At 41.3% G+C, this 16,910-nt stretch overlaps 1 protein-coding gene across 1 annotated transcript; it reads left to right on the top strand.

Annotated features, from left to right (window-relative positions):
• The first annotated feature begins 255 nt into the window (after positions 1-255).
• Positions 256-16,474, top strand: LOC119740161 (potassium channel subfamily K member 18-like). Its single transcript, XM_038215374.1, has 2 exons — positions 256-697; positions 15,680-16,474. The coding sequence occupies exons 1-2, from the start codon at positions 256-258 to the stop codon at positions 16,456-16,458; spliced, it is 1,221 nt and encodes a 406-aa protein (XP_038071302.1). The 3' UTR covers positions 16,459-16,474.
• The last annotated feature ends 436 nt before the right edge of the window (positions 16,475-16,910 follow it).

Raw genomic sequence — 16,910 nt, forward strand, 5'->3', positions numbered from 1 at the left:
TCACAGTTTGTTTTAATTTCCTCTTTGGCTGCCATGTTTCTTTAATACTATTAGAATTACTTGTTCGAGATAGTGCGTTAAGCTGGACATTTTAAGCCATCTGAGACTTATCGATACTTGGTTTCGCTTATACTTTTCCCCGCCGGATATAAACCGGCTGGTGTGATAGATTGATCAGAGGGCTAGGGGTATGATGAGTCGATCAGATGATGATAGGGGAATTGGCCGGCGTAGCATCGTGGTCCCACCACACTGATGCTCCGAGGCATCCGTCGTACTGTGTCTAGCCGGTCCGGTGATACCATGTCCAGCCACGCCGCTGTCTGCGAGGACACGGTGGCCGGTAGCTGCTGTAGCCCACGCCTGGTGCGTTGGCTGCGGGGCTCTCTTCCCGTCCTCCTCTGGACTGGTTACCTCTTGGTGGGTGCGGCTATCTTCCAGGCCGTGGAGTATCCTGAAGCCGAGCGGCAACGGGAAATACAGGCCAATCTGACGAAGACCACCAACAGTACCATCGTACGGCTCTTCACAGAACTACTGGACAACATGAACGAAACTATGAATGATACCAAACAGAACAAGATACTGACGGAGTTGGCCATCAATCTAAAGACGATGTCAGACGAGACAGTGAACATTACCCGGTGGGACTTCATGAACTCCGCGCTATTCTGCATGACAGTGGTCTCGACAATCGGTAAGATTCTCACTCCTTTCCCTTCATTTGCCTTGAAAATGAAAGAGTTTCTGAAATGGTAAGGGGTTTCTTCAAAAGATATAATGTTAGGGGGACTCGGGGATTGGTCTTGAGTTTAAAAGAAAATGCGGTTAATCAAGACATGGATATGCGCCATGGTTAATGTTGTACATGTATAGGCCTAGGTTAAAACGCTTTCTACGTTTTTTTTCAGAGGCAGTGGCCTAAATCTTTGCCTGCGAGTGGGGGATGGGGATGACCAAAATCCAAGTCGTAACCCCGATGCTCTTATTTCTCAAATGATTAACTTCGTTTTTTTTATGCGCAAGAGTCATTTACAAATTGCACATAGATGACCCAAAATGTTTTTTCCCCTTCTTTTTTGGAACTTGTTTGCTCAAATTCAAACCATTTCCTAAAGTTTCATGTCCAAGAAATGCATGGATAAATGGAAACAGATTATTTTTTATACTTGAAAATATTATCAGAGACCATTTAGCAGATCAACACAAAGCAGATGTGTTTTTAATATCTCACCCCGACGCTAGTCTGCATAAAACTGTCCCTTGATTTGGCCTAGATTTCGCCGGTGATTTTCAATTCGGAATGGCCTCAGCGGACTTCGCGTAGCGGTAAACAGCAAGCGTCACTACGGCTTGCGGAAAGACAAGCTGCTCAAACAAGGACGCTTTTGAGCTTACAAAAACAGAGCTGCACTATACAATCGATTATCCGTCATCTCTCCTCCACTTGTCATTGTTTCAGCTTTCGATTTATCTGGCTTTGCCAAAGACAAATACATTAATTTGATGGCACAGCGATGAGTTATAAACAGTCCTATGGGGTCAGAAGACATTCCAACACTGCTTTGAAATGTGATGAAAAATAACGAACTTGTCTATAAACGTCCATATGCTGAAAATTATTGTGTATCCCAATGGGGAAAAAATGTGGCAGTTGCTCACTGAAACTTAAACTGTAACTACTATAACACGACTGGCAAGGGATGAACATTACTGGAAAATGGTATTACTCTACGCGATGCGGTGCCTGATGTGGATCGAGCCCGAATGTGCTTCTAATGCTTAATGAATTACATGCAATGGACATAGCCATGCATTGTGCCCATAGTTATGTCACCATGAAAATGTGGTTGTCAAGTGTTGCGTGTTGTTTAATTCATCGAGAACGAACTATGGACCATGGGACTTGCTCAACTTTAAACCATCCTTTTGGTCATATATTTCAGCGTTGTTCAGTCAATCTATTTGTGGGCCATACGCGTAAAAAAGCGCCATTATTCCCTTATGCTATACACTTAATGCCACTCTTTATGCGCATGTACATTACATTATTATAATACAAGTTATCATTTTTATAATACGCATATTGTGATAGGCGTCATGTGTTGGATATTGACATGAATGGTAATGAATTAATTAATCAAATTAGGTTTTGCCCTTCACCGACGTTTAAACACTGTATACTCAGTGTGTTACCTCCCGAGTGAAAGTTGGAAAAAATCACTCGGATGGGACTCAAACCCACCCCTCCTGTTTTCTAGTGCAGATGTCTTACCACCCGACCACCGAGCTAACGGGATCGGTTGGCTGGTTCGAATCTGATGTACATAGCAGCGGGTACCGCATAAACTATTATAAGAAGGAAATTTGCGTCGGGGTGATATAAATCAAATTAGGTTTTTGCCCTTCACCGACGTTTAAACACTGTATACTCAGTGTGTTACCTCCCGAGTGAAAGTTGGAAAAAAATCGGTGTCGGTGAAGGGCAAAAACCTAATTTGATTTATATCACCCCGACGTAAAATTCCATCTTATAATAGAATTAATTCATGTTTTCTCAATGACTAATGTACTATAGATTTCTTTGAAAGATGAGCTATCTTTTGACTCAGAGAGTGATGAATGTATCATGTGCACTAAACTCAGCTGGGAAGCCCATGGCGCTACTGATTTTTGCTCCTTGGTTCTCGGTGGATCGGAACCGGGACAAATTAGTGCCGGTTTCATGCTCTCTTTTGACGCCAAATTAGACATTGTTACCACATGGACCGAATGGACCGTCTCTAATTAGTTGGAAGCGAATTAGCTTCCTGAACACAATCGTATGGCTGTTATCGGCCAATTATTGAACAGAACTAATGTAATATTGATGTTACACAGCCCCTTTTGTACAATAACATTCAAACAAAATGGAAATTGGAAACAGTTGTATTCTAAAAAAAAAAATATTAAAAATAATAATTAGATTTGTTAAAAAGACGAACAGGACAAATTTTTGAAGAATACTCCAGTGAGAATTTGTTTGAATCCATTCCATGAATTAAACAACGGATGGCGCACAGCTGATTCGATCCAATTAAACTTATTCTAATTTCACCAAAAAGTGCACATAAACGCTATTGATCTGTGGTTTGTAGTGCTGTATAACACGCAGGTCATTTTCTGTAAGCTTTCCATTTACATGGGATAAAATGACAGAAACACGTGCGTCTCTTCAGCGTATACATCGTTGTTTTTTTCCGACGCCGATCAATCTTTCAATATTTAGTTGTCCTCAAACCAAGTGTGCTTAATCAATTATTCAAATGTTACAGGGCAGCCGAACCATTATTGCATTTTCACCGAGTGGACAAGATTGACGATTTTTTTCTATCGTGGGTTGTGAAATGCTTGATAAGTGCGAGTAATATAACATTTACTCTGTCATTTGGATGATCCACATGTCTTCGACAAGATGGATTTAGCTGGGGACATTTTTCGTGACGTACTAATTGTGTCTCCCCGCAAACGATTTGTATTCGTTAATGTGCGCGTGCGCAAGGAGGATTTCGGACCTTGTTTCCTTTTAATTTAGCCATCACTCTGTGCTACGAGAATACAATCCGTCACGGAAGCACACTCAGCACATTCATTTTAAGTGATTTGTCCAGGTTTCATGCCCTCCTCACTCATTCCTGCCATGGCGTTGTCGTTTTTACCTTTGTACACGCCCCCATTTCGTTAGGCCCCTCCCACTGCCTCGATTTAACATACCGTATTAAAAAGACGTTCTTTCCTATTTGGTAATGTCTTACACCCCCTCTCAACACGCCCACCCCTCTGCATGATTTAACCCAATCGTTTAAAGTCTGCGCCACAACGTTGTTATGTCAGTATAAAGCTAATCACCTCTTTCTCAAGTGTCTTCTTCTGTCCTTTTCCAAGGGTACAGTGTTATTAGTCAGTGGGCTTGTGGGGCCCATGTACATTTTGGGGTACACTCTTTGAAACTCTCAGGATCACTTATGGATACCTCAACAGGTTCAAAACCACTTGATACATCATTTCTGACCCTTTTATGGGCGGGGCCATGACATTATAAAGTGGGGAGCTTTGCGCGAAAAAAATGATTCCGATAATTTCACGTTTCTTTTTCGCATTTGGACAGCTCACCCAAGTGCTGAGTCAAGAGAATAAAAACAATCAAGAATTTGGGCCCTTTTGGGGATGGGGCCAGGCCGCATTTTATAAAAGTGGGGGGGGGGGCAAATGGTGTTCATAGAAATAAAGCTGTAACAAGCAAACTTGGTGTGGTTTTTCCCCCATTCAGTATACAATAGCAAACAGGGGTGGAGACCGGAGAGAGTGTTTACAATGTCAGATCATAAAGATTTTGTTCCCAGTTGGGGGCGTGACACAATTTTTTTCATAAAAAGGGGGCATATATTGCGTATGAACAAAAAACAACAATGTAACCCAAATTTTTAGCTTGTCATTGTCTTTAGGCAGAAAACTAAAATTTTCAAAAGTGATATAGGAAGAGGATGATTTCACATAAAAGGCCAAATTTATGTCGCTTCGTTTGTCTGAAATCGTCAAAATAAAAGTAAATATACTATACATCTGTAAATGTATCTCAAATTGCTCTATGTAAATTTTACAACTAAATTGAAATTGGAACATCAAGTGTAACCATTTTCTGCTTTTGGCCTCTTCCCTTATATAATTGACGTTCCAGAATAGAATAGACGTTCCAGCTCTGTTTTCCAATTTTAGTGTAACAAAATTGATTTTAAGGACAAAATATTACTTTTTTTATGATTTCCCCATTTTTATTTTTACAAAAATGTAGGCCTACTTCCTCTTCATAAAAGTGAAACACGATTTGAAATTTTGCCGTATAATTTACTGCTTATAAACTTTAGACCGCCAAGGCCAAATTCAGAACACACAATTGACATGAGTTTGGATTATGTTGTAGTATCTTGTAATTTAACTTTTTTTCGAACCCCAAATTATGAAATGTGTCCCTGCCCCCTATTAAAGAGAAAAGTTGTTCAAAAACAGGTAATTCCAAATTCAAATTTACCATCTGCTGCAAACAAAGTCTTGATAAATGGCTCTCCTTTTGGGTGTATTTCGCCAAGTTTTCCAAATGGACGCCCCGCCCTCAAAAAAGGTCAGTGAAAAATTGGTATTCGGCTCAAAAACAAAACCCGGAAAGCACACTCTTCTGTGGTATATATAAGGAAAAAATGGCATCAAGTGGATTTGGGTTTGAAAGTGTTTTATTAATAATCCCTGAAATTTTCAAAAAATGCACCCGAAATTGCATACAGGAGCGGAGCTGATCTTTTTACCATTAGCCAACTGACTATAGTTAGGCTAAAATGTTGTTTGGGTGCGGAAGCTAGAGAATTTGAAGACCTCAACGAATCCACAATTTGAAGGATATGTTTTTTCCTTTGACAAAAGCAACATATTAAAGGTATAATGTCCGTTCTCTTCAACGATTTTTTTTTTCTCACGATTTATCATTTTGCATGTTTCATTTTGGCGTAAAAACTACCTGAATTAGGAGGTTTGTTTTTTTCCAATCCATAAAAAGAATATGTGTAGATATTACTCACGTATCATTAATTACGTTTCACTCCTGAGCTAGGAGCTTCGTCAGACTGGCAACCATGTCCAATGCTCAACTGCCTTTTATACCCTTGCTTGGTCGTCATAAAGGGCGTGGTTTGGCCAACTTTGTCATAGATATTATGGAGCTTGTATGCCCCTCCAGTGAACCTCCAGTTCACATTACATCAACCCCTTCACCAAAAACTGCGGGTTATTAGAACCCTCTGGGATAGATGTGATTCGTTGGTTACAGAGGAAAGCGACAGACTACAAGAGAAGCAACACATTCGCGATTCACTTGCCTAATGTGGATATTCCCCATGGATAAATATAAAGTAAAAGAAAAAATTCTTGACAAGAAAACCAAAACAACAACAACTAAAAGTACTAAAGATAGCACTGATTGCACGAAAGGGATGGTTGTCATCCCCTCGTGACGTACAATGACTTTCGGAACGCGGCGTTTCTAGGGCATACAAGCTCCATAACATCTATGATCAACTAGTCCAAACCACGCCCACAACGCCCTCTATGACGACCAAGAAAGGGTATAGAAGGCAGTTGAGCATTGAACACGGTTGCCAGTCTGACGAAGCTCCTAGCGTAGGAATGAGTAACATCTAGGCCTTCACTTACTATTTTTGGATTGAAAAAAAACGAACCTCCTAATTCATGTTTGACCAACAATCCAAATGAACTTATTTAAAGAGTGAAAACTACCTTTCCCCTTTTCAAGCGTAAGCAACCTACTTCAAAAAGGCTTTTGGCTTCCTTTTGTGCACAAACAAATCTGGCCTGCCAGTAGACTGGTAACCGATCCCTGCCTTTTCGGCAGGCCGGAACCAGTCTACCCTGCGTGAACTAAATGTATCGAGCCTCAAATATTTCGAAATTCATGACGTAATATACCCAATAACTAAAACGTAGGCCGATTTTTTTCGTTCAATGTCTCATTCAAAAGTGGGTAGGCCTAACTTTTACTTTGTTAGAAAAAAATAGCAAGTTAAAAAAGAAATGCATTTTAGGGTAAAACTAGAAGATACCACAGACAGTACATCTTTATTTAAAGGCTGTAACATTGGAGATTACAGCCGATGTGTTTTACACTTAAAACTGCGGATATTGTCAAAGTCACGAACACATACACGTTAGACACTCTGATACTCAGACATTTCTTCACGACAGTATAGGTCTACTGCATGCCTTAATTGTCCAGCGCATCACTAATGCTCCTAATTCACAAAGGATTTGTATGTCAGGTTTCATGTCTAGACTATATAATGTAATCATGTCCACGAGCCGAAGCACCACTTCCACGACTCGGTGCAATTTGTAAATGAAATTTCCAAAGGAGAATTGACATTACAAAAATTGACAAGAGTTCGTTAACAGACAAACTGTCTCGGACTATTTCCAGTTATGAGTTATGTGTAGGTATACGACCATAACATATTTGCCCTTCATTTTTCACCGTGCTTGTTTCCATTAGGCAAACATCGCGCAGAGCGAAATTGCACCTGACCGAATACCCTTCAAGAACATCGCGTTGAACGTACACATTGCTTATTGCCAAACGGTTCGATACTTTTTCCATCGAAATATTAAACAAAAGCGTGTAATTTCAGCAGTTCTGCTTGAGACTGTTTGTTCCTGATTGTTGACACGTAAAAAAATAGCATGTGCTTTTTTTAAACGGGGCTTACGAGCACCGTATAGAACGCTGGTGAAAATGAGAGGGGGAAAATATAACACTTCCAAAATAATGGTTGAAAAATTGCGATTGCTGATTTGCGAGACTGGTGTCCTATTTCATGTTTAATAAAGACATTGTGGGCTACGTGGGACGCATCAGCTCCAATCGTGGCTTGGAGCAGACCTGCTGTGCCCCTATGTCAATAAGGTCGGGGGGGGGGGAGGGGAACGACATCTCGCAAGTCGCATGCTAGGGATAGACAGTGCTTCCACATTCCAAAAGTGAGTTTCATTAGAAAAAACAAATTTATTTCTTTAGATCTCACCCAATTCCTTGGAATTTTCTCTAAAGTTCCTTAATTTTGCCTTAGCAGTGAAACTGAAATTCACCATTGACAGGAGGTCGAATTTGATATTGTATATTACTAGGCCCAACTTATCACGAATCAGGTTCAAGACCGTTGCTTCGGCTTTCTTTTCATTTGGCATACCGGCACCTATAGGTGGTAGGCGCTAACACAAGCAGTAGGCACGTGTATAGGCCTATAATGCGCACCATCCATGGACGCCCCCACAAGTGCATGACTGGCTGACAGCAAAGCCGTACGAGGCCCGAGCCAGCTGTTCCATACGCGTAGTGACCCAGCACCGGCCTCTAAAAAAAGTCTAAGGCTTAAGGTTTGAAAATGGCCTAAGGCTTGAAGACTTTATAACTACATCACTCATGGTTACTTAAAAAATCAATCCACGGTATCTGAATATATATTAGACGTATAGAGTGATACTTATATTGTGGGTACACTCTTCCTTTAATACCAAAACACAGCCTGTGTACACATACACATGTATATTATTATGCATGTATATATTCGTTACTTTTACTTTACTTGTATGACTTTGTAATTTAAACGTGAGGTCTCGAGGTCTTGGTCTTGGTCTTGAGCTTCCAAGTGACGACTACAGCACTGAAAATCAAGGCAATGTAACAGGAAAACAGGCCAAAAAGGTGTTTCAAAGTGCCTTAAAACGCAGCCCTTTCCTTGCAAACTAAGTGAAAATTCTTGAAAAAAAAACCCCGGCAACAGTGTTCCCGGGTCTCCATATTGTACGATTACTTGCTTTCATTTTTGCACTGAATATGGACAGAGAGGACTGGTAAGCTATATCGTAACAAGTACGCAGTTAGCTCAGCATTATTTTATTTATTCATTTCAGTATTTACAAATATTAAACATTAAAATTAGCTAATTCTACTGAAATGCCACAAAAATAACTCCAGACAAGAGAACGGACGAGGCAATAGCCCCTCCCGTAACTCCGCAGGATCAAACACACATACATGTAAGAACAAAACACACATACAAATAGGAAAATTACATAAAGAAAAGGGGGACACTTCACGCCAGCGTGACAGGTTAAAGGGGGTTGCTAAAAACATGGCAAGTAAAAGAAATAACTTGAGTATGTGAGCAGTAAAAAAGAGGGGGGGGGGAAATGATAAAAATGGGGGTGAGAGGTAAAAGAGAGAGAAAAGAACAACATTTTAGTCAATGATCCAATCCGGGTCGTATTTAGAATAAACAAGTGCAATAACAAAATAAGCTCTGGCCGGCCGTCTTGCATGAAAGTCTTGCATGAAATGATACTTTTTACTCACTTGGTCGTGATTGTCAATTGAAATAAGGATTTTCCATTTTGTTGAAAGTCACAAGTCCAAAACTTGTGGTCATTCAAGACCAAATTTAATTTGGTCTTGTATGACTACAACTTTTGGTTGAATTTAACATAAATTATAATCCAAACAATTGGTTATAGAACAACCCAAGTTTGGGTAGTTCCAGTTTTCACCCTTTCTTTGGTAAAATTAACCCAGGCAATTTTTCAGTGTGTAGCCTTGTTAGGTTATCCTGTGTTACGGAATCCCTATACTTCCAACTTCTAAGCAAACCGGATTAGTAGTGTAACCTTCATCATGTAAGTCCTCAACACGGCAAGAGTATAATTGTCCATTGTTCTAGTGTGGGCTTTGTTACTAGTTTGTTCATAAAGGATTGTGAGCTCCATTACTATGACTTTCTTGATAAGGTTAACAAGAAGGTCTGGTCTTTGTTGAGTGGCAGGAACACTTGGTGGAATAGTGGTTCCAGCAGTCTTTTGGCACCAGTTTATTTCCCATGCCTCTGCACTAGCTAGGTGCAGAGCATCAAATATGAGGCGGAGTACCCAATTGTGACGCCAAGTATAGCGGCCATTAACAAGCATGCATTTACAGCCGTTCAGTATATGCTGCATGGTCTCTTTCTTGCCACAGAGACTAGGCTACACTTTGTGTTAACAACCTTACCCGACGACTGACATTAGCCTTTGTGGGAGTAGTGTCTGAACGCATGTAACTGGGGGTCTAAGGGTAAGAAAAAACCAAGTAAGTAGCCATACCTAATTACGTAAGTAAGTGGCGTCGAAGTGACGGCCACTTCTTTACATTGTCCTATACGCTACGGCGAAGATCGTGCGACGATACGACGATCCGCCATCGCTGAATTCGTTAATGATAAATCACGCGGGGTCCGTGCGCTGGCGCTGCGGAACAAACAGCGAAATTTACGAGGAACCAAAAAAGAAAGGGGGAAAAACACACACACACACACACAAAACCTTCGCCGTTCATTGTTAGGCGGTTGCCACTTGATCAGATTGTTATTATCCCATCAATTAACAAATGAAGGGATCAGAGAGCCCATCATTACAGACGTTTAACAGGGCAAACACATGACCCTTTCGTCGTATTTAATGATCAATTAGAGACGACGTGAGCATAAATGATTGGGCCTATTATCTAAGATCTTTCTTGGTAGGCTATATGTTTATTTTTGTTTTGATGGTACACGGACATTGATGGAACGTTTCGTTGTCATCGATCAAGCATTAACAAAATAATTTCACGCCATAATGCCATGAAAATAATCAGACGAGGGCAATATGACCTATAAATTGAGGCATGTATTGTACATTGTGAATACGTTACAATGGAGTATCACTCATACAAAATTGGAATTTGTTCTTTAAAACAGTTAACGACTTAAGATCATACTTTCACCAAACAATTGATATGCGTCTTATCGTTTAAACCTCGGTGACATGATGGATTATTTTCTTAGAAACAGTCTCTGTCTTCCAATTCCAATCACTCTGCGGTGTTTTCTTTTCATTTGAAGAAAGTATCAGAAGAATTCTTGTTGCTTGACAATAAGCCAACCCTTTGGTATGACCGTACAACGCCTATGTGCCAGACAGCAGATTCTTTTTGTTAATTTCCAGTGATGCGTTATTTATGATCATTGCTTGTCAGGAGCACTGAGGCGATTTCTCGATGGTTGTGATTACTACACATCTTTTCTGTGTTCCAACGATCACTTCTAGAAGAAGAACCTCTGGGAATTATCTGAAATGACAATATAAATCATATTGGTGTGTCGGGGCAATTTGATTCCACGCACGACGTGGTTTGTTGTAATCAAAGCGCTGGCCATCGCGCCACATACAGACGCGAACTTCTACCATACCACGTGCTCTTCTGAATCAAGTTGTATCGGATAATGAACAATGGTGAAAACTGTATTTGTGACCGGATCCCACGAAACTAGTGCCAGGGACATATGTTGACTTAGGCCTATATTACTTCATAACACTAGCTGCAGAAAGAACCGTATAGGCCTAAACTTATATCAGTATTTCCATATCCCAAAATGGCGTCCAGATGTTCCCACACATGCGTATTTTGTGAATTTCAAGGACATAGACAATGGGTCCGTGCGCGAACGAGAGGGCGTTTTTTTTTTTTTTTTTTTTTTTTACCTCTTTCGACTTTTTCTGCAACCAAGACTAATAGTCGATGACCATGATGCGTATGCGTCAGTTGGAAACAGAATGGTTTTCGGACTTTTAACTTCCCTTTAAACAAATCTTCCAGGGCATGAATCAGAAAAAAAGGCGAAATTTCTTTCTTCGATCATTATGAAAGAAATATCACCTTTAGGATGGAAACAGAAAAATGTAAAACTTTTGGGAATCGAACCCGCAATCATTGTGACCATTAACATAAGGCATGCTTCAAAGTACAATGGTGCCACGATTTTCGCCGGAAATCTAAACCATTTGGTATGTTCGAGTAGCTTTCTTGTGTATACACGGGGTTTACACTAGAGCCACGACATGAGGCTAATCTACCGCTGCGCTGTATTCTGGGCATTCTGAGAAAATTAGGGTCAAAGATTATTGCCTGGATAAACACACCAGACATGCTGTCATGTGCTCCAGTGGTAAAATGGAATAAGTAATTTTTTGTATCATTTCAACCAGTCCAATACTTGCTGGAATGGGAAGATATGCTCTGAATTATCAAACATCATGCCTGTCCAATATTGAACACCGTTGATAATTTGGACTGTTCATTGGCGTCTCCGACCGGGGAGCAACTGAAGCATTTTGGTGTGTATTTTAAGACGGTTTCAAGACAGTTCCGACTTCGATACAGCAGAGTCTTCATATTGCCCCCGGCATAAAAAAAGCTGCACGCGGCTACGGGGAATATTTGTGTCATAAATCTCTCCATTGTACTTACTTCGTATTCAGGTTCCCGCCATTATATAGATTTCTGCAATAAAATGTGCAATATCGCAGAAATCTGCGCAGAAATCTGCGCAAAAAAGTGCAATATCGCCGAAATCTGCGCAGAAATAATGTGCAATAAAATGAGCGATATTGCAGAAATCTGCGCAGAAAAAATGTTCGAAAAAATGTGCGACATCGCAGAAATCTGCGCAGAAATTTCGATGTGTGGTGTCCCTTCAGGGCCACCATAGTTTCCCTCTGCATTTCATATCATGTCATAAATGTTGTCGTAGTCGAGTCGCGATCTAACTGCATGTGAAATATAATGCACACGTGCTGAATCATAGACTGGCCCCGAGTCATTTGCTTTTCAAACCGCGCCGAATTTGCTTTTGCCGTGGGGAATTTGCTTTTGCCGCGGCGAATTTTGTTTCGCCGCGGCGAATTTTGTTTTGCCGTGGGGAATGTTGCTTTTGCCGCGAAGAATTTGCTTTTGCCGCGCAGAATTTGTTTTTGCCGTGGAGAATTTGTTTTTGCCGTAGAGAATTTGTTTTTGCCGCGACAGTTGTGGGCCACCGTATAATCTAGCTTGTCACGAAATCGTCCGGCCATGGTGACCGTTTTAGCCGATTTTCGGTTAACTTTACAGATTTTTTTGTTAAAAAAACGAGTTTGACAGAAAATTTGACAGAATGGAATTTGTTGGCTGATTTCTGGCAGAATTTTGCAAAAATGGTTATTTGATAGAAAAACATAGCAACTTTGAAAAAAATGGTACATTTTTGTTTTAAAAATTAAGCTTCAATCTTTTCAAACAAACCCTTGCATAATGGGACAGGTTGGCTGGTCTAGGTGCTGATGGTTCACTGGGAACCGGACTTAATTTGTCGTGACGCAGCGCGTGTTTCCTGAAATTTACGCGATTTCATAACATCTTTATGGACTTTAAATTATTTATAATGTAATTTGAACCTTAATTAAGGCAATACTACAACATCTGCATGTGATTTTAAGTGTTTATAGTGCATTTCGAGTAATTCTGGGGAATTTGGCCGATTTTTGGTAAATCTGACAGATTTTTGAAGTGCATTTAGCAGAAATTGGCCATGACCTTACGGTCACCCTGCGTCCGGCTACGTCATTACACCCGGGCATCCACCACAGACCGGCTCGCGAGCTGGAGCAGTGGTGGTTGATACAGGGGCAGCCAACGAGTATCACATGATGGCCAATAGAACACTGTGGAAGTTTTACTTCGTGTTAGCTACTCGAACGCAAAGTTAAATTTCAAATTACATGACATATCAATTCAATCACAGGATATGTTTCGCGTATGAAGGTAAATGACTTTACTAAACAGCAGAAAACAGACAGCGTATAGAGCTTTTTTTTTTTTTAAATATACCAACAAACGCTATCAAAGACGTAATAACAATGCAAAATATGTTGCCAAACTACGGCTTAAATTTATACCCTTGTGGAAGCCCATACAAAATGGCACTCAAATTTCTTCTAAAATATAACTCCATGATGTGCACATTGATCTCCATTTAGACTTGACCCAAGTCTGGGTTTCGCGTGGTCTGTGCAGTAAACGCACGCATGCATGTATGTACCACAGAGCTTTATTAAATTACTAGAGCGCTAACTCCTTATTCCCCGCGGATCAACTTCGTTCCCCATGGTTACGATCTTTCTTCACCATGTTTGTTCCCATCATGCCTTGTGCGATCTTAACCCCTAGACAGTGGTTCCCAGACCAAAATAACCTGACTATTTCTGATGAATCTTAGGTCCGGCAACCGCTACTAATATAATCATTACTTGTATTTAAAAACTTGAAATTCAATGATGATTTTGTGCATTAAGTATGCCCTCAGATCGTACGAGATTTCGACGACGGTTACCGAGATTTTCCAAAAGTTCGGCGTGGTCTCCATTTCGGCTTCGCCTGCTAACGGTGCTAGTTGGGTCCCTAACTTTGATGATTCCAGGTCAATATAAGTAAATGTTTTCTTACAGAAATATCAAACCGATACATGTAACTGTATAATGAAGCGAGTGATTTTTAAACAATTTGAACGGAACATTCAAAGGTATAAATGATAAAGCCCAACCGGAAACGAAGCCGAGCTTTGCAAAAGCGCCGTCATGTTTATTTGTAGCCCTTGAGGTTGCATGGCCTACAATTTAGACGTCTGGGCGTCGGGGGAAGTTGTCAGATCAGGGAACCAGACTATTAACCCCTGGATAAATGGAATAGAACCTGAAAGTAAGATGAGGCGTCATACCCCTCGCGCGGCCGGCATATGGGCATTTTACACTAGGTTACCCTTTTCCTTGCTATAATTTTTGACAGAATGGTTTTTAACCGTAATCACCCCAAGAAACATTAATGTTTTTATTTCTCACGAAGAAAAATAATGAGAAATCATTTGGAGATGGGGAAAAACTAATTTACTTACGACTTTTCACATCCGGTATTTTCGTTCCTGGTTCTCCTTGTTCGTTCACGTTTGTTTTCACATGGCGTACTTGAGAACGAAAATGCCTATACGACGCGAAATTTACCTACCTACAGCCGATGGGTTCTAGATTAAGTCGGGCTGGCTTGAATGCAGTCCGTATCAGCGGTCAATTTAGATTTGTTTTGCAAATGCTTATGTAGTGGTCGGCCCTGCTGTATTACTACTAGTCGGGGGGGGGGTCCGCCCACCAGTTAAGGAGGACGAGAGGCTCACTGAACAAGGCAATCATTGGTCGGGACACTTCTCCTTGATTTGCTCTCAATTAGTTGACGATGTATTACGGTGAAATCCAGTATGAGGGGAAGCTTACAATCAAGTAAACAAAACCAAAAACCCTACAAAGAAACAGAAAAAACAACACTATTTAAGTCCCCAGAAGCATATAGGGGGCCTACATTTTCACATGCTGAAAGTCTACAATTTATACAGCAGAAAGCAAGACTTTCAGTACGAATGTACAATAAACACAAGAGTCTTACCCTGACTTCTTAAAGGCATATTAGGTCCAAAAATATAAGAAACGTCAGATAGCTGGGTTATTCCACAAGGAGCCATCACAGCAAATATGCCTTGCTTTCGAGCTGCAGGAGTCAAGCGTGGGAACTGTCTCCGAAAACAATACTTTGCAAGTGCAATGTATACAAAATAATGTATACAATGTAAGCCACTTCCGGCCGACGGGAGTGTCGTCGAGAAAACGTTTTGTAATTCAGCAAAGTACGGGGCAACATGTCATATGCATATAAAGTTAAATGTTACCTGACAGGGAAATCCCCAGATCCGCACACTAATGAGCCCCTAAAGTAGTATCCTTAATCTTCTATCCGGTTCGTCACTTCAGTTTAAACCACACCCACTGCATGTGGTAGCATTGGAACCATCAAACCAGAAGTTAACGCACGCCCACCACTAATTACTAGCGCCCGTTGGCTAAACACTCAAGTTGTGTTTAACTTGCAGTTCCAATGGGTGATGCATGCTCATTATATTACTTATGCTCATATTACTAAAAATAATGGCTTTACACTTGAACCACCTATCCCTTTTTGGTCTCGACCAAGTTACTTCGTTGATAAATAGGGGCTTGTTTGGTGAAGCCCCTAAGCTAATGTTTCAGTATTCGTTTCGGCCAGAATCCACTATGAAGATAATATATGATTCATCATGGGTCACAATCACACAATGATGTCATGGTCACAATCATTGACGGTTGTGTGAGCTCTTTTTTTGTATTTTGTCGGCAGGTTATGGATTCTTGGCCCCCAATACCCAGCTTGGACGCGGACTGTGCATCATATACGCGCTGATAGGTATTCCGCTCAATATCATCGTAATGGCGTCGGCTGGCAGGGCTCTAGCACGGTACACCAGGTCCGTCAATCGCAGTCTGAGGCAAACCTGGACGAGGTGCGCATTTTGGAAGAAGAGGGTGGGGCCCAAGATGGAGAGCTCAGCCCCGCCCCGAACGAGGTCGAAAGGGGAGGGGACAAATGACCAGAGAAGACGCACGCACTTGCGCACTCTGTCTCTTAACAGAGAAGAGTTCTCGGACTGGAGTAATCGGACCAGTGGTGAACAGACGACGACGGAGCGGGACGGGGACGATGATGACCGGGGGCTCGGGGTCACTGGATCCCCGGAGCCATGGAACGGTGACGCCCCGATGGATGCCATTAGTGACACGAGCTCCCCTGCCTGGCTGTTTCTTTTCCTGGTGCTGTTGTACACCTGTTTCTTCTCAGCGGTCATGGTCATCACTCAGCCTGGTTGGACCGTGCTGGATGGGTTCTATTACATCATCATCACCATCACCACAATCGGGTTCGGTGACTTGCAAACCTCGAGCAACAGTGATGAGAACACCAGCCTCGCTTACTACTTGTTTGGTTGCCTAGCCATCGTCATCCCTGTGCTAGGCATGATTCTCTTGTCTGCAGGCATCTCCATCGTTGTCAACCAGTTTGGTAAGAAGACAAAAGCCATTGAGGAAGTCGTGTGCGGTAGCTCCAAAACACGTGGATAAATCACTCAAAATTGCCAACCTGCCCTGACCGGACACTTATCCACAACCGGGAGACAAATCCAATCTACGGCATCAAGTATTGCTTTCTCAAGCTTCACAGAACCCATAAATGAAGACCAAACTTTTACCCCCTTCTGTAAGTCATAACATCTCTTGGAAACAAAATCTTCTACACTTAGAGAGATTGTCACTACACCAATAAGAACAAACTCTGGGCGGAATAATGGGTGTACAACCCATCTGAACAATAATATTCCGGTATGTCAGACTTAGAGAAAGTCAGTCATCAACGGAGTACAAAATCTGTTTGGCGATTTATAACCGACATCAATCATATTCCCGCGCTCGCAGCCAGGAGAACGAGTATGATTTTGGCCGTTGCGGGCTACACTTACAAGAGTCGACAAGACTATTATCGTTCCCGACGTTATAACTCACATTGTTCGTGACTA

The sequence above is a fragment of the Patiria miniata genome, unplaced genomic scaffold, assembly GCF_015706575.1.
Source record: "Patiria miniata isolate m_02_andy unplaced genomic scaffold, ASM1570657v1 HiC_scaffold_10, whole genome shotgun sequence".
Taxonomy (NCBI): Eukaryota; Metazoa; Echinodermata; class Asteroidea; order Valvatida; family Asterinidae; genus Patiria; species Patiria miniata.

Excerpts from the sequence above, each read along its gene's own strand:
- LOC119740161 (XM_038215374.1), top strand. The coding sequence starts at position 256 with ATGCTCCGAGGCATCCGTCGTACTGTGTCTAGCCGGTCCGGTGATACC. Across the intron at positions 698-15,679 it reads GACAGTGGTCTCGACAATCG|GTTATGGATTCTTGGCCCCC; the intron begins GTAAGATTCTCA and ends TTTTGTCGGCAG.